The sequence below is a fragment of the Carettochelys insculpta genome, chromosome 8 (genome assembly GCF_033958435.1).
Source record: "Carettochelys insculpta isolate YL-2023 chromosome 8, ASM3395843v1, whole genome shotgun sequence".
In the NCBI taxonomy this organism is placed as follows: domain Eukaryota; kingdom Metazoa; phylum Chordata; order Testudines; family Carettochelyidae; genus Carettochelys; species Carettochelys insculpta.
This window is the reverse complement of record NC_134144.1, coordinates 14845010-14870408: the sequence shown is the minus strand read 5'-3', so window position 1 is coordinate 14870408 and position 25399 is coordinate 14845010. Positions and strand designations below refer to the sequence as shown.

Below are 25399 nucleotides of genomic sequence, written 5' to 3'. Positions count from 1 at the left end.
AGTTTGCATCAAGCCAGGACTGAAGCAGCAGTTGATTTATCATGCAAGCTCACATAAGGCACACACACAGAATTTAGAAATAGAGGCTGCGGCTACCCTGCATGGTTTTTGCAATACTGTTTTACTCACTCCAAGGTCAAAATAAGCTGAAAAATCATGTTCACACAGCCACAGCACTGCAAGAGTGTTCAAATTTACAGCCACAATTCACAGTCACAGCACTGCAAAAGGAGTATTTGCATAAGCCGATAATAGCTGCGCTTTGTTCACATGCATTCATTTTCGACCATGAAATTGGGGGGTGGGGGTTGCAAGTCATTCACAAAGCTGGAGATATGATTTTGAGGGAAAAGTCCTCTTATCTTGACTTTTTCTGCACGGCAGCATGAACACTCCAGAAGGTTTTTTTGTTTGTTTTCCTGTAGAAAAGGAAAACCTTCAAGTGTAGACAAGCCCAGAGAGTTGGAGGAAAAAAACTACTACAGAGTTTCCAACTGAGCTTTCCATGCAGCCTTCCTCCCCACATGAGCAGATGGTTTACAGTTCGTCAGGGTCAGAAAATGCCCTTGTGGCTTGCTTCCTGCCCGCCTTTGTAGCTTATCTAGATCTTATCAAGATACGCAGTAAAAAAAAATTAGAGAAGTTAAGTTCAGAAATTAGAGAAACAAAATACAAACCAAGACTCATTTTGCACTTGTAAAGACTAGCACACAAATCAGTGCCGAACGCTTAACTAAAAAGCACACGGAGTCTGATTTTGAGAGAGGTTGACACATTTTCATTGAAATCATTGGAAACTGCAATGCTTAGCACCTTAGAAAGTCAGGCCAATTATTTTTTTTATATGCTTATGTCTATTGAGGTACCAGAGCAATGCCTTGTAATGTACTCTGAAGAATTATGACCCAGGTTAGACTGCTTTACAAAACACTCTTGACTGACCCCAGACTGCTCCTTTACCTTGCTTATCAACTAAATGAAAAGCCCAGTTCTGTAGTCCTTACTCATTAACTCAAGAAACACTTCCATTGAAGTCAATGAGAGTTTTGCCTGAGAAAGGAACTATCCCCAAGCCGCTTCATGACCAATCTGGCAGTAAGAAAATATTTTTCACATCTGCAATACCTGGCTACAGAAGAGGTTCCAAGCATGCAAAATACTGTTCAAAAAGCTTCAGATGAAAGAAAATTATTAGGGTAGTTCCAGTGTCCCATATTAGGGCAAAGCAAAAAACACAAACAAAACAAAAAACAAATAAAAAAACCACTGTCCAAGCCAATGTAAGAAAAAGGATCAAGAGATTAAAATCTGAAAACCATATTGGTTCTCCTAGCTCTACAGTAAGGACAGTGCTTCCTACAGGAAATCTCTGAGGTCAACCAGCAATTAACTGAAAGGTTCTGATTGAATATACTATTGACTGCTCTCACATCAAATAGCTTCCTGTTTATTATACCTTATGGGCTCTTTAGGTGCCAAGACATTAAACTGTCAATAATCTATTAATACTGAACTACTCACTCCCTTTTCCTGCTCCAAATACTCTCTCAGGCTAAGGGACTGGACTCAAAAGATGCAAATTTCACTCAAAAGATGCAAATTTTAAAACTGGAATGGAAATTAGTTCTTTAAAGAAATAACCTATTTTGTTCTGGCTTAAATGTACAGCAATTTCATAAACAATTTGATATAGTCTACAGCTATGTAAAAAAAAGTAACTCCACCCTGCAATATGATTGGGACCATATCCTGAAGTCTGGCTATCCTTTCCCAGCCATCTTTAAGCAGTCTAAGTTAAATTTAATTAACAATTTACAACAAGGAGACAGAAGTTATTTAAAGAGAGAACTACAGGTCTTCAACGTTCAGTGTCTGGGAAACAGTCATAGGTAAAAAAAAAAGTTTTAATGAATTTAATAGAGAAAAGCACTTTAATTAAATGCTGTCAAAGAGGATTGTATTAGTGACTGCACACAAAGGAATTTAAAGCAAGCCAAGTATATTTAGCAAATAGGAGCTGGGCTTCTGAAGGCTGTAACTATTTATGTTTCCACAAGTTGCAATGCATCTAGAAAATCACAATGCCAAATGAAACCAGTTATGTTATTAGATATGATTTTATTTATTATGGATTATTAAAATTTCAAATGCCACAGGGAAAACATTTATTCCACTTCCAAAATGAAACAGAAATATTTCCTGCTTCTTCAGTATGAGGAAATAAATAATAAATAATAATAATAATAACTTAGCACTTAACGAGTGAAGGGCTGTCCATATACATCTTTAAAGGAACACATTAAAATCTTGCAATTTTAGCACGTCAACTTCTTTCTTATACAACTGGATAGATTCACAGTTCTTCTAACGGTATCTCATAATACAAAGGAAGTATAATAACTAATTCATATCCTCTTTATAGCCATATTTCCATTTTAGTTTAGTAATATGTTGAATATCTGAAAGCCAAATGCTGTAGCAAATAGGTATCAGGTTTTTCTAGGAGCATGAAGGAATCCAGGCTGCCATATTTTTTCTACATCTGAAAAAAATATCAGGAATGTTGAAATTTTCCAACCCAACTAGGAGATTTAATCACCCAACTCCCAGTAAGACTGATGACAAATAGAGTGGCTGGATCACCTAGTTCAGTTAGTGCTATTTCAGATTACTTCTCAAGAATACCCCTCAGGATAGATGAAACCTGGGACAATGATGACGGGGGTCTGTATCCTTCTACTAGCACCTTATACTTCGGATGCAGGAACAATGCATAAGGTGGGCAAAGACCCAATGCAGAAAACAGAAATGACAAAACCAGAAATCCCAATGAGTGTAAAAATGATTTTCTACTATGTTGGTACAAAGGTAACTTCCAAAGGTCCAGTTATAGGGTTATTCCAAATAGACCACTGGAAACTGTCAAAACAAAAAGGCAGTCAAGTAGCACTTTAAAGACTAACAACATAATAAATTAATTCATACCTCAGGATGCTACAGCTACAACAACCACAGCTCAAATTATTTTGTTAGTCTTTAAAGTGCTACTGGACTGCTTTTTTGTTTTGATAGAATATAGACTAACACAGCTAGCTCTCTGTTACCATTCACTGGAAACTGGAAATTGTCTTTTGATCTTAGCAATGTTTATGGAACCCAAACATGATAATTTTCCACCTCCTTCTTACCAAATGAGAGTGTGTGAGTGAGTGAGTTTTTCTATTTTCCCCAGAAATGGCAAGTGATTTTAGACATTAGCATTTTGGGAGACCAATCTGGGACACTTTATAGAGGTTTTGGTTTCTTCTGAGTGTTGAGCTTTTCCTGAAAGTCTGGCTCTGCCGAAGATGTCTCAGAACTCAACAACTAAACACTCCAAACTGATGTCAATCTCAAAAAATGTACATCACCTTATATTTATGCTCGCGCATACACACACATGCACACACTTCTCATTTAAAATATGAGGAGGGGGAAGCATGTGAAAACAGGAACAAGCTGGGCACTTACTTCCTTTTTGGATGATAAGAAGGATCAGAAATGGAGACCTTCAGCTTTCTAAATTAATTATATAATTATTTTAGAAGTTTTTAAATTAAACTCATGTGTTTGATCTGGGTTCATAATGTAGCCTTTGTTTCTCTGCAGCCAGGCATCTAGCAGACAGCTTTGCTTTCCTGTCTGTGCAGAAGTATTTTGGAATATTCTTTGAAATAACCTTAGTGCAGATGAATGTGAGAACAAATGACACGTTGCTGTACTTTTATAGATACTCTATGTGAGAGTTGTGTGTTTACAAAACACATTTCCCATATGACAGGTACATACACAAAAACAAGCTATAGAAATACATTGTATACACCAGCAAAGAATCTCCTCCTGCAATGCATGTATATTTGTGTATGAGCCACCATTAAGGAAGTAACAGCCTTAAGCAGTGGAGAAGAAGAATGGCCCAGTGGCCTGGGACTCTGGAAACGGAGGCTTAATTCCCTACTGCATCCCAAACTCCCTATATGATCTTGGCCACCTCTCTGTGCCTCAGTTTTCCCACCTGCAAAATTGGGATGATAGCCCTTTCCTTTCCTCACAGGTAGGACAACCATATCTCCCTGTCCCAAATACAGGACAGTGAGCTGTGGAGGAGGGGCAGCTCGTCCTAGCTCCAGCAAGCCCTGGGGAGCCATGAAGGAGGTGGCAGCCACTGGCTTCACCCAGGGAAACAGATGTCTTTTTGGCATCCCAAATACTGGACCATCCTGCCAAATATGGGACAGACGGTCACCCTCCTCACAGGGGTGTTGGGAAGATAAAAACTGGGAGGTGCTCAGTACCAGATACCCAGCGCTGGACAGATCTCTGCCGCGGCAAGGGGGAAGGGAGGGAAGTGGGGGAGCTTGCTTGTTGGAGCTGGAACAGTTTAAATGCCATGTCCCGGCTCCAATGGGCTGGTGTGGAAGGGAGCCTGCTCTCTGGAGCTGCTTCCCCCTCCCCACCCCCCTGTGAGCAATCGAGTAACCACTGACCTTTTCAATGGCTACACGATTACTCAACGTCCCATTTGATCCTTGTTTACCCTGTTGTATGCACCGCGATGCTTCAAGCCTCTCTAATAAGACTGTAACCACAGTAAATATATGGAAACGTGATGGTTATGAGCAATTGATTCAGCTGAAATAAATGGGTCTGCCGCGGAATTGTTTGCCTCATTGCAGTGTGCCGTGTTACTGAAAAGATTGAGAACCACTGTCCTAGATGCATCTACCACATGGATCTGCATGGCTCTAGTCCAAAGCCGGCTACGATTGTAACTTCTGGGAGAGGGTGAGAGAAACCGCTTAGGGAACACCAACATGAAACAAAAAGGAATTGTTTTAAACTACTAGAATTTTAGGAGTTTAAGAGGAGAGGGAACAGCCAGCAATAGCTCTTCATTTGTGCTTTGTCCTGCTATGTTATTTCACAAGTTAACAGCTTATGATCACAGGCGTGGTCAAAGTCACACATCCTCCAACTATTGCATCACCTGGAATAAATGTGACCAGCTGAGCTGCTGGGCGCCCCAGGGTTGGCGAACAGGATGAAAGGTAGTTCAGGTAGTGGTGGGATCTATTGCCAACCTGTGTAGTGGAAAAGGGGCCTGGTACGAGAGCAGAGATGATGCAGTGTAGAACAGACAAACCGCACAGAGCAGCTTTAAGGAAATGTACCACTTGAACCAGCACTTGCAATCTCTTGCTTGAATATTAAATTCATGCACCAGCAGGTTTATGTGGGACTTACTTAGCTTGTGTCCTGTATTTTGTTTAGTAGCGTAACCATAATGACCAGATGACATAAAATGCTGGTCTTGACCTCCCAGCTTCCTCCCTGCTCAGAACTGACATCTCACTTCACCCCCAGCCCTCAGTGCTTTTGCACTGATATGCAACTGACTGAAAACTCCCAACCCACAACCAGCCCTAGAGCCAGCTTTGTAATTTAGATCGATCAATTAGAAATCTAAAAATACAAAGTCATTTAACTATGTGATCACTCCTTCTCAGGAGGCCACTTCCAGAAGACTGAACTTGCAACCTCAGGAATGACAAAATTATCCAGCTTTGTTGCTCTCCCCTGTCTAGGGTTAAACAAAATAAATTAATTGCAGAACTGAGGCAGTTTCCCTTTAATTGCAAGTGTGCTTTTACTATCATCATAAGGGGAGCTGCAGACTTCAACTTAATAAAAATCAGCAGCACTTTTCAGCCACATTAGATATCCACACTAACCAGAAACAGCTGAGAAGGCGCAGTAGGTAGGTTTGGCTAGAACAATAAAAACTCAGTGGCTTTCCACTGCAATTGTAATAACTATCAATCATCGGAAATTCAATCGGATACCTTGGAGTCTAATATAAGGGGCTCATTGTCTGTTATGTGTTGCTTGTTGGCTTTGTCAAAACGCACGCAAGCCTCATTGGGGCAATGTTTCTGAGCTACTGTAGAATGTCAGAAAAATGTTCTAATGGTGCTCATCAAAAGGGGGAGTGGTCAAACAGTCATTATGATGTAAAACCGCAGCACACAGCCACAATTTTTTCCAAGTAGGGAGACGGCGATTCCTGAAGAGTTGAGTAACAAAGCTGCATAAGAATGCAGTGAAGAGTAACAACGCTATTACTCTGAGGGTTCCAAGCTTTCCAGCCAGCCTTTTTACACACGCACGTCATTCTCCATGTAAACCAGACCAAAACATCTGAAGCTATCACCCAGTTTTCTTAGCAAATGATTCATGCCCAGTGCCCAGCTTTGGGCTTTCCAAGAGGAAGGGATTTTTCTGTACTGCTGGCCTCCTGCCATCAGGGGTCATTGTACAGAGTGGGCAGCAGACATCCCCAGGCTCTGGAAGACCCAAGTCCAAATCTCGCTGGCTTTCTGACAGAATACTTTTAAAATTTCTGTACTGCCGATCTCAGCGAGGTCTCTGCCTGCAGGAGGAAGAATCTGGGAGTTACATGGCCAGCTCCCTCTCTCACAATATGGTGCCTAGCCAAAATGGAAAGAAACCAAGACAATGGTGCCATCTCCTACTCTCCTGCCACAGCAGCATCTCTTCTATAGGTGTTGCCAATACAGGAAAAGCAGCAGTTATTTTGTTTCATATTTGCTTTCTCGGAGGAATTGGTTTCGAGCCAGGGAGAAAAAATGAACCAATTTCTCGAAGAGGCCACACATACTGGGGCAGTGGGAGCAAAGGGGGACTCAACAGTAGATGGGGACACATATAGGGGATTTTACAGGATGGGGAAAACCCTATTCCTCCCCAGCTGCTAAGGGAGAGACCCATATATTAAGATTTATTTATATTTGGAAAAAGAGGTTTCCCCTGTGCTGATTTTTTCTGATTTTAACTTTCTTTTTAACATTGCAGTGATACAAACTTCTCCTTATTTATCGGTTACACATTTCTCTAAGTGTTTCTGAATGTTGTTTGAGGTTGAAAGGTGATACAAAAATGGAGGGTAGCATCTGCACAAACATGCATGCAACTCCAGGTAATGTTCAGCGATTAAATATTCTATTTCCAAAGCTGACAGACTAAAAGTTGACGCCCATTTTCCCCCATTGCTCAAAGTCATACAGCACACAAGTACATTAGGTACTCAACATAAATATGCCAACTCAAAGGTTCTAAGCTCTCTGAGCCTGATGCAAATACAGCTACACTGCAAATACAGTACCTGCTCACTGGACAGAGCTTGTTGTATCCATCGGCCTCATTTCCACCTTGAGCAAGGAGAAGAGGGTGACATTTCTGGTATGTTTTGAGGAACTCTGATGAAAGAGGAGGCTGAAGAGAACACAGGAACAAGACAGTATATTCAGAAGAGTGGAGTACAATGGAAGTGTGACAGAGGCCTTGTTTACACTACCATGACTGCTGATCTAAGTTATACAACTTCAGCTACACGTGTAACAAAGCTGAAGTCAACGTAGCATATCTCAGGTATCTTCACCACCATTAGTCGACAGCTGAGACTCTCCTGTCAATGCCTCTTACTCATCTGGGGAAGTGCTTGACAGTCAGTTTATTGTGTCTATATTTGACATGATAGATCAACCCCTGCTGAACTCAACACTGTCCATTTATCCAGCAGGTAGTCATCATCATCATCAACGATCACGGGATCATGGTGTCCGATGCCTCTTTCACTATTTCCTTCCAACTTTCCCTGTCCATTGCCGGGTGGTTTAGTTTCTGTAGACTAGTTCCACACTACTCTCCTATATCATCTATCCATTCTCTGTGGGGTCTGCCTCTCCTATTCGAATCATCCATTATGCCAAATACCAGGGTCTTGATTTTTCATTTGTCGTTCATTCTGCAAATATGTCCAAATAGCTGTAACTTCCATTGTATAACCTTGTGCAGTAGGTTCTCTTTCAGCTGTATCTTCCTATATAATTCCTCATTGGTGACCTTCTTCATCCATCAGGATCCTTCTATAACAAGTCCTCTCAAACACCAATACTCTTCTCTTTGAATATTTTGTTATTACCCATGTCTCGCATCTGTACAACATAAAGTTGAATACACATTTTCAAGATGTTCAGCTTCAGTCCTAAGCTAATCGCTTTGCTTTTCTAGATCTTATCCATCACCTTCAAACTCATCCTTGCTTTTGCTATTCTAGTCACTATTTCTTTCCTACAATCTAGATCATACAATATGTTGCTCCCCAGATATGAGAAGTTCTCTACATTCTCTAGCTCAATCCCACCTAAACTGATCTGCCTTCCTATTTCCTTATCTCCAAATGCCATTGTTTTTGTTTTCTCAATGTTCATAATCGGTCCATACCATTTCCCTTCCTCGCTAGCTTCTCATCTTCCTCAAATGATAACTATATCATCCGTGAACCTCAAGTTGTTAATTCTTTTCCCATGCACAGATATCCCTTCCACCTCTTCCTTGATCTTGTCCATTGCTCCCTCTAGATCTGTGATGAAAATACTCTGCAATATCAGATCGCCTTGTCTTGTATCTCTACTTGTTCTAAAATAACTTCCCAACTCCCTGCAAGTTTTCACCACTGGCTTTGCATTGTCATAGATATCCTTCAACAATCATATCAGTCTGCTATCCACTCCATACAACTCCAACACCACTCAAGTTTCTAATCTATACTGTCAATGCCCTCCAAAAATCAGTGAAGCAATTGAAGATGTTGTTGTTCTTTCTCCACTATCAGTTTTAGTGCCAATATCTGCTGTATGGTACTTCCATCTTTTCTGAACCCTGCTTGCTCATCCACTATATGTTCTTCTGTGATCTTAGTCTCTCCGTCAGTATCATCATCACCACCTTGCCTAGATGACTCGTTAGGGAGATCATTCTGTAGTTCTTGCACTCCAATGTACTTCCTTTCCTGTGTATTGTCACTAGCACAGATTTTTCCATTGCTTAGGTGTCTTTCCTTCTTTCCATGCTATATTACATAGCCGGTGTATTCCTGAATCATAGTTTCTCCGCTGTATTTGATCAACTCTCTCATGATCTTATTTCCAGGGCTCTTGTTCTTTAGCCATTACACTGCTCTTTCTACTTCCACCTTCAAAATATCAGTCTTGCTCTCGATGTTCAGTGGAGAGATCTTTTTCAATTCTTTGATCAGTCTCTCGGAGACTCTTGGGTTCAACTGTGCTTTGTACAGATTGTGCAGTGATGGACGTGATATTGCACCAATCTTCTCATTGCTCATGATCACCTCTTCATTCTCATCTTTGATCACCATCTGCTTCAGCGGCCACTTCTTGTTAATATTCCTAACCATCTTGTACACCTCCCTGGTCTTACATTCACTGTAATACTTCTCTGTATTTTCACACTGCTCCTCTAGCCATTTTGCCTTATCCTTTCTGGCCACTTTCCTTACCTCATTGCATTTCATCCTATATTGATGTTCTGCCCTGCCAGAAACATTCCTTCTGATCTTCAACACTGTCTTCCGTTGGACCAACTTCAGTGTCTCCTGTGTAATCCTCTTCTATCGCTATGGCTAACCCTTTGACTCTCTTATCCATGTCATACTCTGTGCCCACATTCCTAAGCTACTCTTCAAGCGCTGCTCTGTACACATTCCCTATTTCTTCCTCGCCTAGCCTCGCCACATCCCTTCTTTTCTTAAACTGTGTCTTACACTTTCTTTTGAGTTCTATCTTGATGTTTGCAATCACTAGACTGTGGTCCAAGTCTATATCCACTGCTTGGAAAGTTTAGCACTGCTGTACTGATGTTACCCATCTTCTTCTTTTCAAAATCATATCCAGCATGTTCTTGGACTTCTCATCATTTGATTGCCATGTCCACTTCCTACTGTCCTTTGTTGGAATCTCATGTTGCAGATCACCATCTCATGCTCTGTAGCAAACTAGTTTGTTTCTTTCTCTGTATCCAAATCTTCCCACAACTCTCTCCCAACCTTCATTATCTGTTGCAACCTCGGCATTCCAGTCTCCTCCAATTATCAGCGCATCTCTCTTTGGTATCATCTCCAGCATCTTTGTCAAGTCTTTATAGAATAGCTCAATCTCTTCCTCCATACTGTTTAACGTGGGTGCACACACCTGAATGACCAAGATGCTGAATGCTTTTGCTTCAAATCTTGCTAACATCATTCTTGAACTTACTGGTTTGTGTCCTAATAATGCTCCTCTAGCTCTTTTGCTACGAAGGAATCCAATCCTGCCTCATGGTTTGTTTTGTTCCCTGACTAAATGACTTCACAACCATACCTTTCTCCTGAAGCTGTCCAATGCATCTCTGCCAGTCCAAGTATATTGCATCAGTATCTCTCCATCTCCTTCTGAAGCAGCTCTAACTTTCCAGTCGCACATAGTGTTCGGACGTTCCATTGTTTAATTGATGACATATGTGTTAATTGTAATTTTCTTTCAATAGCCAACTTATCGACCCAAACCCGATTGCTCGATTGGTGTTGCAGACCTTGTTTATTTGGGCACCATCTGAGCTGGCATCTTTGATCATTTAGTTGTACTGGCATCAGATTTCATTTGTATTGTTGTTTCACAGTCAGTGCATCGTCACTCATCTGACCGACCCTCCTCCTTCATCCAGGCTTGAGACTCGCATGGAACCCCCAGAGGGCAGTGAAGACATTCAAAATGTCTGAAGAAACTGATATGCACAAAAAGCGAGTTTGGGATGGGCAAGTGGCTTTTGCCTGAGTTGCCAAGTATGTGGAGATCAACATGTGGATAAAACAAGAGTGAAGAGCGTGGTGCAAGGTACTTTGCATGCTGTTTAATAATATTGCCTTGTTTTCCTCCCAACTACTGTTGGCTAAGAGTTACTAATCAGTATTATTTTAAAGCAGAAAAAGTTTACATCAGTTTTTCACCTCTTCTTCTAATCGGCATATCCCATGCACTGATTGGCCGGTGTATTTTATAGTTAGTGCGACAGAAAATCCATTATTAGGATGCACTATTGTGGTGCACATTCCCTTCTTTGCTGCTTCTATAAAGAGATACATGATCAGGGTTTCAGGCATGGCCACCTCCTGCCTTGACACAGTTTTTGCCAGTGACTCATGTTCTGTTGTTTTATATTCCATTGTAATGTCTAAAGCATTTGTTCTATGACATCTCCCAACAAAGTGGCAAAATGATCTCCTTTACTTTTTTGATGCATTTTTCCCAGGTATTTAAAAACAAAAAAAAACCAACAAAAACCAAAACAATGCAATGGTTTCAGTGCTACAAACAATAGACCAACACAAAAAGACCTTCCTAAAGGAGAGCTTTTCACTACACATTATTTTATTTACAAGCGTTCTCAGTATGATCTGAAATACTATAATTTGCCAGATTTGTCTAAATCAAAGCTCCTGGAAAAGAAGGAAAAAAAAAGGTATCCTTCCACAAAATAATTTGACAAAAGTAGCTGTGGATGTGGAAGCATGTGACATACATTTCTGTTTCTTCTTTAAACTCAATGTTTGACTATACTTAAATCAATATGTATCTAGGAGCTTGAGCAGATCTGTCTGACAGCTCATACAAAAATGAAATGCAAGGTTTCCTTGCTCTTTGAATAGCAGGTGCTTTGCTGCAGCAGTGGCTCATTACTCTAGAGAACTAGCTTATCCATCCTGACACCAGAGAGAAAACAGCTTGCTTCATCATTCTCCCAACCGAGGCAGGTTTCCCAGCAATTAACAATGAATTAGTCCTATATTAAAGCACCAGGCAAAAAAGGTTGCTCTCTGGAATGTTCACCTTGGGAGGAAGAAATGTGACTTACTGTGTCCCAGTGTGTCCATAAGGAATCCCCAAATTTCAGTGTGAGCAAGCTTCTCTCAACATTGGTTAGCTTGAATGTTATGGAAGGATAGCTTGTGTGCTTCTATAGTGCACAGTCTAGCTCAGAACACATCATTCCAAAGCATGGGTGTCCAACCTTTTGGCTTGCCTGGGCCGCATTGAGTGAAGAGGAATTGTCTTGGGCCGCATATAAAATATATAATAGAGTTAATGTATATAAATCACATAATAATGTTAAAAGTTTACGATCTTGTGGGGTCGCGTTACTAGCTGTCCAGGGCCGCATGTGGCCCGCGGGCCGCAGGTTGGACACGCCTGTTCCAAAGGTTTACGGGATATAGGTGAAAGAGGGGCTGGAAGAAATAATTCTCCTCACTACAGGAGCTTGGCAAGCAGAACACTGGGGCAGCGACCACATGGCCCTGATAACTGCAAAGACTTGTCACAAAAAAGGTCACTCCACATGTAATTCATCCAGTAGATCTATGTAGTTATGATCTCCCTGACCTGTCCCTTAGCCCCTCCAACTCAACTGCTGCCAAAGAAAACGCAGCCATACCTGCAAGGTGACATTGAGCAGAGGGTTCATGGACTCTTTGGGATAAAACTGCTTCCTACTACATTAAGCATGATAGTGAGAACTTCTTCTGCACTCAGTTCCACCCAAGAAAAACTCAGTTACGGAACAGGAAAAGATTCTGTTAAATGCCTTAATATATAAATGTGCAGGAGATTCCAAAGGCAGACAGAAAAGGAGGAATCAAACAAAGCTACACCCTAACAACATGCAGAATGGGAATCTCAACCAGCTCCCTGATCGTCAGGGACCACTGCAGGCTTCCCAAAGGAGCTAATGCAACTCACTGTAGTAGTAATCCTTTTACACTATCAAGAGTCACATGCTTGCCTTTGTTAACTCTGCAGTAGAGCTGGAGTTCAACAATCCAGTGGATTTATATTGATACTGTAGCTAGCAGCAGTCCTAGCACCCAATCCCGGGACCATAGAGGAATTTCAAAATGGCTAAGTCAGCAAGTAAGTGAGACCAAAGTCAGCGCAAAGGAAACTCCACAATCTCCAGCTTACTCCAAGTAGCCAAGTACCTGAATTTAAATAGTCACGTTTTTTCAACAGCGTTTCTCTCTTTACTGACTTCTGCCTGAATTTCTATCCCCTAGCAGGGTCTCCCCTCACAAACGCCATGAAGAAGAGCTTTTATTTCCTCCACACTAGTTAATCAGAGATTAGGGCGACCATATTGCCTTGTCCTATATACAGGACGTGGAGATATGGGGGGAGGGGCAGCTCCTCCCAGCTCCACCAAGCCCCAGGGAGCCAGCACTGCCCCCAGCCTCAGGAACCCCAGAGAAGTGACAGCAGTGGGTGTTCCCAGCCGGGAGTCCCAGGAAAGTGGTGGCCACTGGCATCCCGCCCCCACCCCCAGCTCCTGATGACCTAAATATGGGACAAATGGTCGCTTTTAAAAAATAAGTTGGGACGCCTTTTTGCCATCCCAAATACGGGACCGTCCCGCCCAATACAGGACGGATGGTCACCCCATCGAGAATGATTGCCCTCACTCTGCTGAAAGCAGCAGCAGGATTGAGTCAGAAGCCACAAATGCTGGGAAGATCTGTTGGAAGCCACAAGACCTAACAGCCCTAATGCGCGGTGGCAAGAAACGGCTGGCAATCACAGAAGGCACTCCATCTTCAGGCTCCCTTTTGTTTGGCTCTCAGGTTGGGAAGCAGGGGATTACCATGTAGCAATGCTATTGCTTGAACAATCACACCACCTCTCAATTCTTGACCATGAAGGACTGCACACAGAAACTGATTTCGTTAAAATAAAGCAAGACAAAGGGAACACACTAGCGAAATAAGAATGGCTACCCGTCACCTTCCTTTGGAACCCCTGGCAACACTTCAGATTTATATCATTTCACATTTGCAACGTTGTCACTTGTTCCACCCTTCAATGCCCATCACCTTGGTGTCAAGGCTGAGTTGTAACAACATACATTTACGTAGCACCTTTCATCTAGGGCATGTGTACACTACAGAGTTATTCCAGAATATCTTATTCCAGAGTTATTTTCCCAAATAAGCTATTCCAAAAAAATGCAGATACACTACAGAGAAGCCCCTAAAATAAGCAAACCTTATTCCAAAATAGTGTGTCCACACACAATAGATCCTATTTCAGAGTAGAGCCCCTGGAAGCACAGCTTCCTAGGGCCCTGATCCGAAATACTACATCTACACAGCAGTGTTATTTTGGAATAAGCTATTCCGGAACATCTTACTGCAAAATAGCCCCTATTCCCTGCCTACACAGCCCCTATTTCAAAATATCTATTTCAAAAACAGGCACAGTTACTCGTGGAATGAGGTTTACCAAATTCAAAATAACATGCCACCTATTTTGAAATTATTTCACAATAGTGGTTGTGTTGTGTAGACCCTCAAAGTTATTTAGAATTAGCGGCTGCTATTTCGAAATAACTTTGCTGTGTAGACATATCCCCCTAGAGCAGAGTCTTTTACAACTGCAAACACTGAGCCAGCTCAGTACTGAAATGTGACAGGCATTCTGCACCAGCACCTGCTGCTACAAGGAAGTAAGACTAGCTTTTTCCAACTGACACTACATAGAGAGGGAATTTTAGATAGGCAGAATGTAATTACTTCAGCTGGAATGTGGCCAGGATTCCTGGGACTGAGACCCCTACCCTGATGCAAAGCATCACAGAATTTCCAATGATTGCTAGCGTGAGGATCTCAGCTTTACATGTCTGATGCAAGCTGTCATGGATTCTTCAAAGCTAATTGCCTCTTAACGACCCTTGCAGCAAAGCCAAAATCAAACCTTAAATGTAGAAAGTAACTTGAGTAAGAGAGACTGAAAATATTGTTTAGAATGAACCAAAAATCACTGTGCCCAAAGTTTCTTTTGTCACTAGGAAGCAGGTGGATGTCTATCTTGTACTGGTAGCAAGTCATTCAAAAAACAAGTGGGAATTTCGGATGGGCAAGCAAAGTCCTTTAAAATGCAGCATCCCCAAAACACAAACCTAATGTATCAACCAGAGTCTCCAGAGTTTTGCTATGTGCAGTTGCCAGCTGGTTCCATTTATTTTTCTTCATTTTTCATATTTTGACTGTAATAAATAATTAATTCAGGGCTTTGCAACTTGCTGACAAATACAAATGCATCACATTGCAATGCAGTGTAACGTGTCACTCAAATGAGACACTCTGCAAAAAAGTGATGTGCAGAAGAGTTTTGAAAGTAGGCTAAATTATCAAGGTCACCAGTTAAAGCAAGAGCCAACTCAGGGAAAAATTATCTTGAACTGCCCCTTTCAGGTCCCTCAATCTGGCAGTAGTGTCTGGACTGGGTTTTTTCAATGCTAACAGTTTCCTTTTGTGATTCTAACATATTTAAGAGCTACACAAAGTTGGGAACCTTCTGGCACAACTGCTATTTTTTCTTAAAAGAGAGAAATCTTTTCTAAATGCAGATTCAAACTTCTCTGAGTACTGTTATTTACACTGTGCCAGAGGTGAACCTGGTCCTTTACAAACATGTAAGATGGCAGTTCCCTGCCCCAGATAGTTTACAATCTGCTGAGGGGTGGAGTGCCAATTAATCTTGGTATACTGATGCTGGGCAATTAGGGAACTTTGTACAGATGTGAGATTTGAGAACTTGAATTCTGGGGAGTATATTTTCTCCTTTTTGTTGTTCTCTCTATTTTGAAAAGACAAAGGTGGAGGCTGGGAATAAGTTTTAAGGGGGAAGTCAAAAGTTGAAAAGCTTTATGTGGCTGGATAAGGCAAAAACTGACCAGGGTAAAGTGAACTAGTTTAGCAAACGTGGGGAACATAATTCAAAGAGAATGAACTCTGTAGAGTGCGGAACAGTCAGTACTAGCTCAAAAGCAAAGGAACAGAAATGGAGGTAGAGAATGAAGGCTGAGTGCAGAGGCAGGTGATAAGCGTGATGAACACAGCAGTTCTGGAAAAGAGCACAGAATCTCATAGCAGAACAGAGGGTGACGTTGCAATCAGGAAACAGAGACAGAAACCAGGAAGGAGAAAGACAGAAGTAAAGCCAGGGAAAGAAGGAATATCCAAAAAAAGACTGATCTGAATAGACTGGAAATCAGAAAAGGAGTTATAAGGTGGACCTGAATGAATGATAACCCCCTCTGAACAGTCAGCAGACAGAAGGGAAATTCAGAGATTAAAAAGAATCCGTGTACTCTTTGGAGATGTCTAGACCAAGAAAGTGACCAAGATGTTGTGCAGGAAATCAAGCAAAACACGCTAATAGCATGACTCAAGATCAGCAGAATCAGAAAAGTTGAAGTGGAAATTCAAGTTGCCCTGTACAAAAGACTGGGCTGAAAAGAAGAGCCAACCATCAATAAGAGGTCAAATGGAGGAAGGGGAAGCTGAAACTGTAGACTATGCCACTTAGAGGTCCATCAAGTGAAGAGCCAGATGGAGTGGACTTCAAAGGAACCTAAGGAGCAATAAGTGAAAGGCTGAAATCACCAAAGCTTGAAAAGTTTTAGTCAACAGTACAATCTCTTCCCTTTCTCACACACTCATGTCCCATCTTGGACTTTGCCAGCTTCCTGCACATTTAGGCTAGGCCAAAGCTGGTCACTTCTTCCTCCACAATTTCTAAGATGAGATTCTTCCTTTTGTTACAGCCAGTAAGAACTCTCACTCCCCCACCCCGCAGCACCCCCCACAACCACTTCCATCTCCTCCACTCTGCTTCACCTGAACATTCAAACAAAAGGCAGGTGCTACAATGATCCTGAAAACATCACCCATTCTTTCAGTCTTCCCAATTGAGCTCCTTGAATCAAGTCCAAATTCCTTCTCACCAGCTTCAGTGGTTTTGGCAAATCCAACATTCCACTTAATAGCTGTGTGTCATCCCCCTACTCTACTTCTCCAATGATTCTAGCTTTGACTGTCCATTGTCCACTACATGTCCCCCCACCTCTCAGATCCCTTCTGCTCATACTATACCCATGAACAGCTGATTCCAAACTAATCTGAAAGGCCTCTTCCTCTGACACCTTCCTCAAGGCCTGCTTCTGCTCTGACCCCCAGAAGGATGACAGTTAGATCAAGAGGTGATGTGGAGAAATCATCATTACCATTTTGTTAAAAAAATGAAAAGACTTTCAACATGATTGGGAGCCATCAAGCTGTGCAGATCTCCAACCTACATAATTCTTTCTACTGTTCTCCACCAACAGCCAATGCTCCACCCTAGTGCTTGTTACCCTTGTTTGGGACACCATATCTTCAGTCAGATTTAAGACCTCTGGCGTAGGAAAGAGCATGACTTGTCCTGTTTATTTTATAAAACAACACCTAGTACAATGGCCTATGATGCTCACTGATCCTATTGGGTTTTGGATATGACCACAGTACAACTAATACCTTCCTCCCTCAGTGCTGGCTTATGCCAGCAGACACTGGTTTGAATTTACCTGAGCTTACAGTGAACATGAAGAGCAGAGTGTGGGAAAGTACCCTCCTTTCCTTTCCAGTTCTCATTTCACATTAGTCCTGATCTGCTCCACCTTGCTGTCTCAGTTCTGAGCCTCTTTATTGTCAGAGGACGCTTGATTTTGTGATGCGTATAACTGCATCTACTACTCATTTTCATTTATGTTCTGAAGCCGGGATCCCAGAGATGAAAGTTGAGCAGTATTTCACTCAGTTCTCTTCTTTTTCCATGCACATGTGTGTCTATTTACCAGTAGAACCTCCTCATATCACTAAACAACAACTTGAGATATAGCTCATATAAAGATGTAAGAGATCAAAAGCTAGGGTAGAACTCAGGAAGGGTGCCTACAAATGTGCATATATCACAGAGAAGGTTCTGAAATGAAGTTCTGTGTCCAAGGAAAATGTTCACCCCACTTAGTTTTAAAGCACATCAAGTTTCAACAAACACACACATATTTCCAGAGCAGAACTTCTCCAAACATTTTACTTTTTAGACCACTTCACAAAGGACATACCCACTCATGGGCCTCTTCTCCTCCCGAGACCCCATATTTGCTGCTGTATTACCTGTCTCTTCCTAATGACTTTGTTTCCAACAATGACGTGCCTTACAAGCATTTTGAGTAGTTAAGCACAGTGAGAACTTCAAGGGCATCTATGCAAGTTCCCATTTCCCTCTCTTCTTTCTGGCCACAAACACACAGTAGGAGAAATTTGTTCTCTGTTTCTTGAGAAACATGCTTTGGGCTATAACTCAAAGCCATATTATCACATCCCAAAAAATTACATTTGGTCGTCCTCCAAAATACCACCAGCTCTTCCTCTGTTTGAGACTTACCCTCATTTATCACCAGCTCTGGTAAACACACAAACACACTCTACAGTATGTACACAAAATGCTCAGAGAACTTGGAGCTCTGGTCTGTGTTCTGCCTTGGAAACAAAGGTTAAAATTAATGCTTCTCAACCAAGAAGCCCCAGGGAAGCTGGAACCCACAGCTCATCTCTACCTCTGACAGCTGTTGCAGCACAAAGAATCAGTGAGAGGGAGGTTAGCATTCTGACCTGCACTGGCTCAGGAGTGAGCTGGACAACATGCTGCATGCGTTCACTGTGGTGATGCCTGGACTCTTCCTCATAGATCACATCCCTCTCATGCTGGGGAAGGTTCAGGAAGCGGCGGATAGTACAGAGGTTTTCCCACAGTGTGCGGTTTTCCGGGCTTGGGTTCTCCTTCCAGCGGAGCAGCTCACACAGCCAACCCTGCACCAGAAGGGTTAGAGTAGATGTGACATAAATGTAAGCTGTATTGCAGGCTTTGATGGAGTGCTATCACAAGTTCTGCTGCCTGGATCTCATAAAGAAGCCCCTCTGATTCCCACAGATTTAACTGGGTTTAACTGTGGAAAACCAGTATTGTAACCAAATCAATGATTCTCAACTTCTTCCAGATCACAACGCCCCTCTTCCTTAGCAATATAGCAACGGGAGGGTTATTGTGGTCCCGGCATCTGCTAGTGACCAACCGTGTCATTTTGTCCCCAGACTATAAATGAAAACATTTAAGGAAAAAGCACCAACAATGTATGGAAGATCCGCTACACCAATTCACATCCCAAATCAAATTTGACCAGGTGTAAATAATCAAATGCCTGTTTAATAAAGGAAGATTACGCCTTCTGGAAAAATCCTATGGACTGTAATGAGAATGAGACAAACAGGGTTCTGCAGGAATTACTCTAAAAATCTACAAACAATGATATCTGTTGAAGAGATTTATAAACCAACCCACAGAATGCAATGCCAGATAACAGCCCTGCTACGCACATCCATAGGGGTTAGCTTGGAATTCTACAGAAGAGTTAGCACACTGTTAAATATCCTAGGACTTCTCCAGAAGGGCAAAGAAACAAAGGGAGGGAAAAGTGGGCACTCCAAGTAAGGAGCTGCCTGCAAAAAAAAAGAAAGAACACCGCAAGGCAAACTGACAAGACCTATTAATGGCATTCACACATCTGGCCCCATGTGTGCACTGAGCATGGATCTCTGTGCTCTTGGGCCCAGCGCAGGTTAGCTGTCACTGCACCTGCAAGGACCTGAAAGTTGGCTCAGTTCACACCTGCAGACGGAGCGCTCCTACTTAACACAGAGGATATGATTTCTGTCTTGTGCCTGCACAAGAGAAGCTGCAATGAAAATGATGGGGTATGTGAAAATAACACCGACAATGCTGTCAACGCAGCTTACCGACTCTTGTCAAATATTTTACTGAGTAGCTTTATAACCTAATCATGTCCAAGCTACAACTCAGCATTTAGACAAACTTTTGACAGGCACCTTAAAATACCTAAAAGGCCGACAGCTACATGGCTGTCAAATGGAGAGAACAGGAAGTAGCCCAGGTTGTATCTGTTCAATCTGTAACCAAAGAAAGTTCAATAGGCAGCTTCATTAAAGGAGCACACAGTCCCTCCTAAAGAAGGAAAGATTTTTATATAACAACTTGATGACTCCTAATGCATATAATAAAACCCCCATAAATAAAAATGTTGTTTGTCTAACTCTCCACTGTGTCTTCTGCCTTCCTCCCCGCACCCCCCAAAAAAAGGTAGATTTGATTATCTCCGCTGCATCAGCCAAGACAGCAACACCAGCTGTTCTCATTGTGCAGCCTCTTCCTCACGGCCTACATGTTAATAACCTGATCATTCCATTTTCTCCTTCAACTGCCGGCTGCAGCACAGCAAAGAGACAAAAACCCAGGCCCATCTGCAGCAGCTGTAGGCACTGAACTGTGAAGCCACTGGGGATTTATAAACTAATCTGTAACACAACACTGCCTTGTTTTTACAAGTGAGAGGCCACATTTGTGCAGACCTGATCTTTTCTTGCAATAAACTGGTGGGTGGGGGATGAAAACAAGATATTTAATCATTTGCTTGGAAAAAATACATATATCTATTTTAAAATATTTTGCTTGGTATTTCACTAACCTCAGAAACTGGTGATGGCTGAATTTCTAATGCCATTCCCCTCCATCCGAAATAACACCCAAAACTTAGTGTCTTAAAAATAGAAAGAAAGAAAAAAAATCTTCCAGGCCCAAAGTGTTTTCTCAGGGGTTCCTTTGGGCAAAGGAAATATTTGAAATGGAAAATAAACCATCTGTGGAAAAAATAAGTGCCTATTTCTCCATCATTTTTACTAATCTGAATAAGTCTCCAACTGGACTCTTTCAAATGTTTCAAGCAGGTATGTTTAACATCTCCCAAGGGATACTGTAGCAGGAAGACCAATCATTAAAACAGAAAACAAAAACAAAAACCTACATCTGTTATAAGACAGAGTTCCGAGAGATACAGACCTTAAGAACAAGAACACCTGCTGTTCTGGCTGAGGCAGGAGTTGCATTGTGGGATGCCCCAATAAGAAATGAGACAGGTGACAGCTGAGTGGTACCATCCCCATGCATGAAACTTAGAATGTCTAGTACAACACTCATTGCTGCATTTTGATTTATATGCACTGTTATCCTCTGTGTCCATTACAATCACTTAGAGCAACACTACAGACCTCATTATGGACTGTGCGCTCTCTGCCATTAGTCTCTCAGAAGTATAGCGCTCAATTTGCACAGCAACATGCGAGGTCCTGACCTTGGAGTGATCAGGGAGAAGCTTAGTCTGCAGTGTGACCATGTGTGCAGACATGAGCAAACCAAATTAATTTCTGGCACAGGGGGCCACCGGGCAAACACCCTGCCCTGAGGACACCTGAGAACTTACCAATTCCCCAATGGAGATAAGCTAATGGCATGTTTAAGGGAGCCCAGTTCTGAAGGTAAAGCGCATTCATGGTATTTAGAGGAATATTAATCCTGTTTCCCCACGAAGTATTTGCTTGGTTGATCAGATTAAGGGATCTAGCCTTCCACAGCACCACCCCCCACCACCACAGCAGGCCCCAAGAAATCTGTGATACTTCACAGCCTCAGACATATTGCACCATGTGTACCCAGCTGCTACAATAATTAGCTTATGAATGTATCAGCTGGTTCTGTGATTTTTATAAATAATAACTAACCTACAGAGCAGAAAGATTTTCATGAGCCTAATATTAGCAAGAAATTGCAAGGTGCTCCTAACTCTGAATTGTTGTGCTAAATGCCCTGTTTTCACTCACGTTTTATACTACTGGATTTCTCTCCAATGCCAATATAAATTTTTTTTGTATCAGTGATGGCAATTTATTTGTTAGCTTTCTTTACAACAGTCATTATTTGTTCCTCTCCTTTCAGCCTCTGTAAACTATCCATTTGCCCATTCTTCTTCTGTCCTTCCATCTAGTTATTCAAGCATTTATTCACTATTTGGCACTATCTATCCATCTACAGTATCTGGTTATTAGGAAGAAGCATTGCTAATATGTGAGAAAACACTAAGCTTGCAGTACAAACACATTCGCCTCCTTATAACTGCAAGTAAACTCCCTCTAGGTGAAGAGTAAAAATCTGCATTGGGTTTTTGAGGTTTTTTTTCTTTCCTCCCCTCATTTAAACAATCTTCGTGTGCCATCCAAGGAAGTTTTGCAGTACCAGGCAAAAAAAGAAAAAAAAAGTGTAAATGTCAAATAAAACAGTGACAGATGACAGTATTCTCTATTGAATAGCACTGTTTCTTCGTGCATGTTCAATGAGAACTCATGAATTATTAATACACAAATCTCCCTTTCCTGTTAAAAATCTGAACTTGGGTTCTTGGTAGGGTATTGTTGTTTTGGTGGGAGGAGGGACGTTTTGTGGTGGTTGGTTTGTGTATGTTATCTGGAACTTCCAAGGAGAACTATTTTCATTTAAGAAATGAGGATATAGGTGATCACAGGGATACAGCCATTAATGCTGATTTTCATCTGTGACTTGATTTATTGGGAAGGAGAAAAAAATCAAAACCCAAAAACCCAAAAGGGAGATTTCTCCCCATCCTCATTTGCTTCACTTACCCAGAGTGAGCTGCTTTCCAGTGTGCTTATTAGCGAAGCCAGTTTGAACTATGGTATGCTATACAGTTAAATATTACAAAAGGAAAAGGGTCAAGCTGCTAAAAAGGGATCAATGATAAGTGACAGCAAATAGGGCATACATTTGTTTCGCCAACTAACCCGTCCCTCGAGGGGGTTCCGAGGGCACCAAGCCTAAATGCGTTAGTGTAGCAAGCAGGCTGTTCCTTTAACAGCATAAAAGCACAGTGGGAAATGGCCTCCAGCAGTTTTTTTGTTTTGGTTTGGTTTGGTTTGGTTTTGCTGTGGGAAATACATTTGATTAGGAGACAGAGAGAGTAAAAATAGGACATTAATATGATACTATTTGTTTTATCTAATAAAATGCCTGGAAAAATCTCCATCCTTTCTGATTGGAACCATGACAAAAACAGAAACCAGCTCTTCTTTACAGTTCCTTATAATAAGATGCAGTAGACAGAACTCTAAATGCAAGTTCAGGTTTTGGGGTGAAAGTAAGGAAGTTATTAGCAGAATTCCTTGGTAACCACAAGTACTGGGTGCGCCTGAACATACAGCCAAAAGCATCCTTTAATTATGGTATTTTTCTTCCTCTTTATTTTTCATGGAAGATGTTGCCCTGTTAATGTCTGCTTCTGAAGTTCTTAAAGGGCCTGATTCTGCCATTCTCATGCACCTGGGCTCATATCACACTCCCTTGGTAATACCATTTAAACCAATGGGTGTGCCTGAACAGTACAGCACCCCTCAACATGTGCTTTGGTGGCAACATTAAGAACTCAGGGATGAGAACTCTCTGAAGAGTATATAATTTTTTTTTCAGTCTCACAGTAGGTGTGTTTAAGCCAGCTTCCTCTGTGGGCACAATGCAAAGCAGCTTATTCTGAAGGAGTGAGTTAAATGAGGATAGGGTAGAATCTCCCTTTTGTTTTTTCTTTCCGTTTTCATTGTTTTACCCTTTCCCAATAAATCAAGACACAGAGGAAAATCAGCATGAATAGTTGTATCCCTGTGAATGGGGTAGAGAGGGAAGGGGGAGGGCAAGAAAAACAGGACCCAGAGGTAGAGGCAGGTAAGACTAAGTTAAGAAGCTTTAAGAAGGTGCGTTCAGAGAGGCCCATGTTCTATACTGGTTTGTAGTCAATATAGGAGCTAGGTATTATTATTAAATTATAAGTAACCTTAAGTCAAAAGTCCAAACTGAGACTTATTAGTCTTGAAGGGTACATCTTTACTATGGTGAAATTTGATGCTACCACATTTGAGCTTCCAAAGTCTGAGCTAGCACTAAATCAGACTCAGAGGACATCCCCATTGGTGCTGGTTTCCCTGCTCCTTGCAAGGATTAAAGGGAGTCAATGGGAGTGTTTGTTCCCATTGACCAGTGGAGATAGTGTGGAAGCTCGAATGAAGGCATGTTGACTCCACCAATGTAATTAACATAGCAGAGTCGCATATCTTAATTCAACCTTCCTCTTTAGTGTAGACCTGGCCAAGGCTAGCAGCTATGTTCATAGCAGTACATCTACCAACGCCCACAATACAGACAGACAGCTGCCTGGCATAACTTATTGAGACACAGCATAGACACATGCACAGGACACTGACATACTTTCAGCAGTGATAAAGCCTTACTGTAGGCATGTAATTAAGGGGGTTCTGTGCTTCCTTGTATTCAGATTTTAAAAAAAAAATAGAATTTTCTACATTGACATTTTCCTGGGATTCCTGTGAATGCATGAGTAGGCAACTGAAGTGTTTTTAGTGAGAGTGATTCAAGATTTCTCTCAAAATAAATGTAAAAGGCCATTTCCTCACCCACATGATCAGTGCAGAAAATGTCAACATATGTGACAAAAAAGGCAACATTTGATGCATGTCGTAAGTTTTTTGTTTTTTTTTTGTTACGCTATTAACCACAGAAAGATCACTTTCTAAATGGGAACCGGATGACGTCCTTCACCCAAACTTTCAGAAGCACAGAAAGCTCTCTTCTATTCCCTTGGTTGGGCCTCTTCCGCATTGCAAAATGAGCCAGATAATATTCAGCTCTTGTTCCTTCGTCGCCAAACTCTCTTTCCATGAATCCAATAAGTGTCTATTAAAATAAATAACCCCCCTAATGAGTCAAGATAACCTAATCAAGAAAGCTGAAATGGATAAAAGACTAACTAGAATGGAGAGTTCTGTCATTGGCTTCAATGAATTCTTGAGGAGGAGGTCAACTGAGCCTTAAAAACTTTACACAGCACATTTTGTTACAGTTCAAGGTTAATCATTGTACACCTTGACCTTACAGAGGAAAACTGCTCTTTCTTCCTCTTACAAAATTTCAGACTAAACACTAAACCATTAGCTTTATATAGTAACATCAAATCCTGGCATATCCCTAGACTAATAGAAATGAAGTTTGTTTACAGTTCCTGCTACTGTATTCTTGAATAAAATGGGACATTAACAGGTTCTGTGTATTTAGGTTCACAGCGTTCAAAAGAGTAAGGCTAAGCAGCGGTTAAGACAAGGGACTGGAACTCATGTGACTTGGGTTCCCACCTTTACCACACACTTTTTGGGTGACTTTGGGCAAATTATTTAATCTGTATGTTTCAGCTTCCCAGACATAAAATAGGGAATTTCCCTATCCCAGGGAGTTTTGAGGGTAAATTCATTGTCTGTGAGATATTCAGTTACTGTGTGTAATGGGAACCATAGAAGTGTCTAACAGAGACTGTAGAGAAGATTGTGGAGAAGACACTGGTGTCCAAGAGCTTGACTATCCTTATAGCTAAACAAACACTGTTGTGATCTATGCAGCAGTGTCAGTTAATGGTTCTGGTGAAGACCTGCTCAGTCGATGGAAGAGTGCTCTCCTGTCAGTGTCTGTAAACCAACTTTCAAGAGGAGGAAGGTAATTCAGTAGAACATCTCCCAATGACACAGCACAGTGTAGATACAGCTGTAAGTCAATCTAAGTTACAGTAACTAAAGTAACTTGTGTTGACTCACAGC

At 41.6% G+C, this 25399-nt stretch overlaps 1 protein-coding gene across 1 annotated transcript in view; it reads right to left on the bottom strand.

The window, feature by feature from the left end:
* Positions 1-25399, bottom strand: part of SATB2 (SATB homeobox 2) — a 166628-nt gene that overhangs the window by 21222 nt on the left and 120007 nt on the right. The window contains exon 9 of the mRNA XM_075001283.1: positions 18440-18637. Within this exon, the coding sequence (XP_074857384.1) occupies positions 18440-18637 (198 nt within the window). The remainder of the gene's footprint in view (positions 1-18439; positions 18638-25399) is intronic.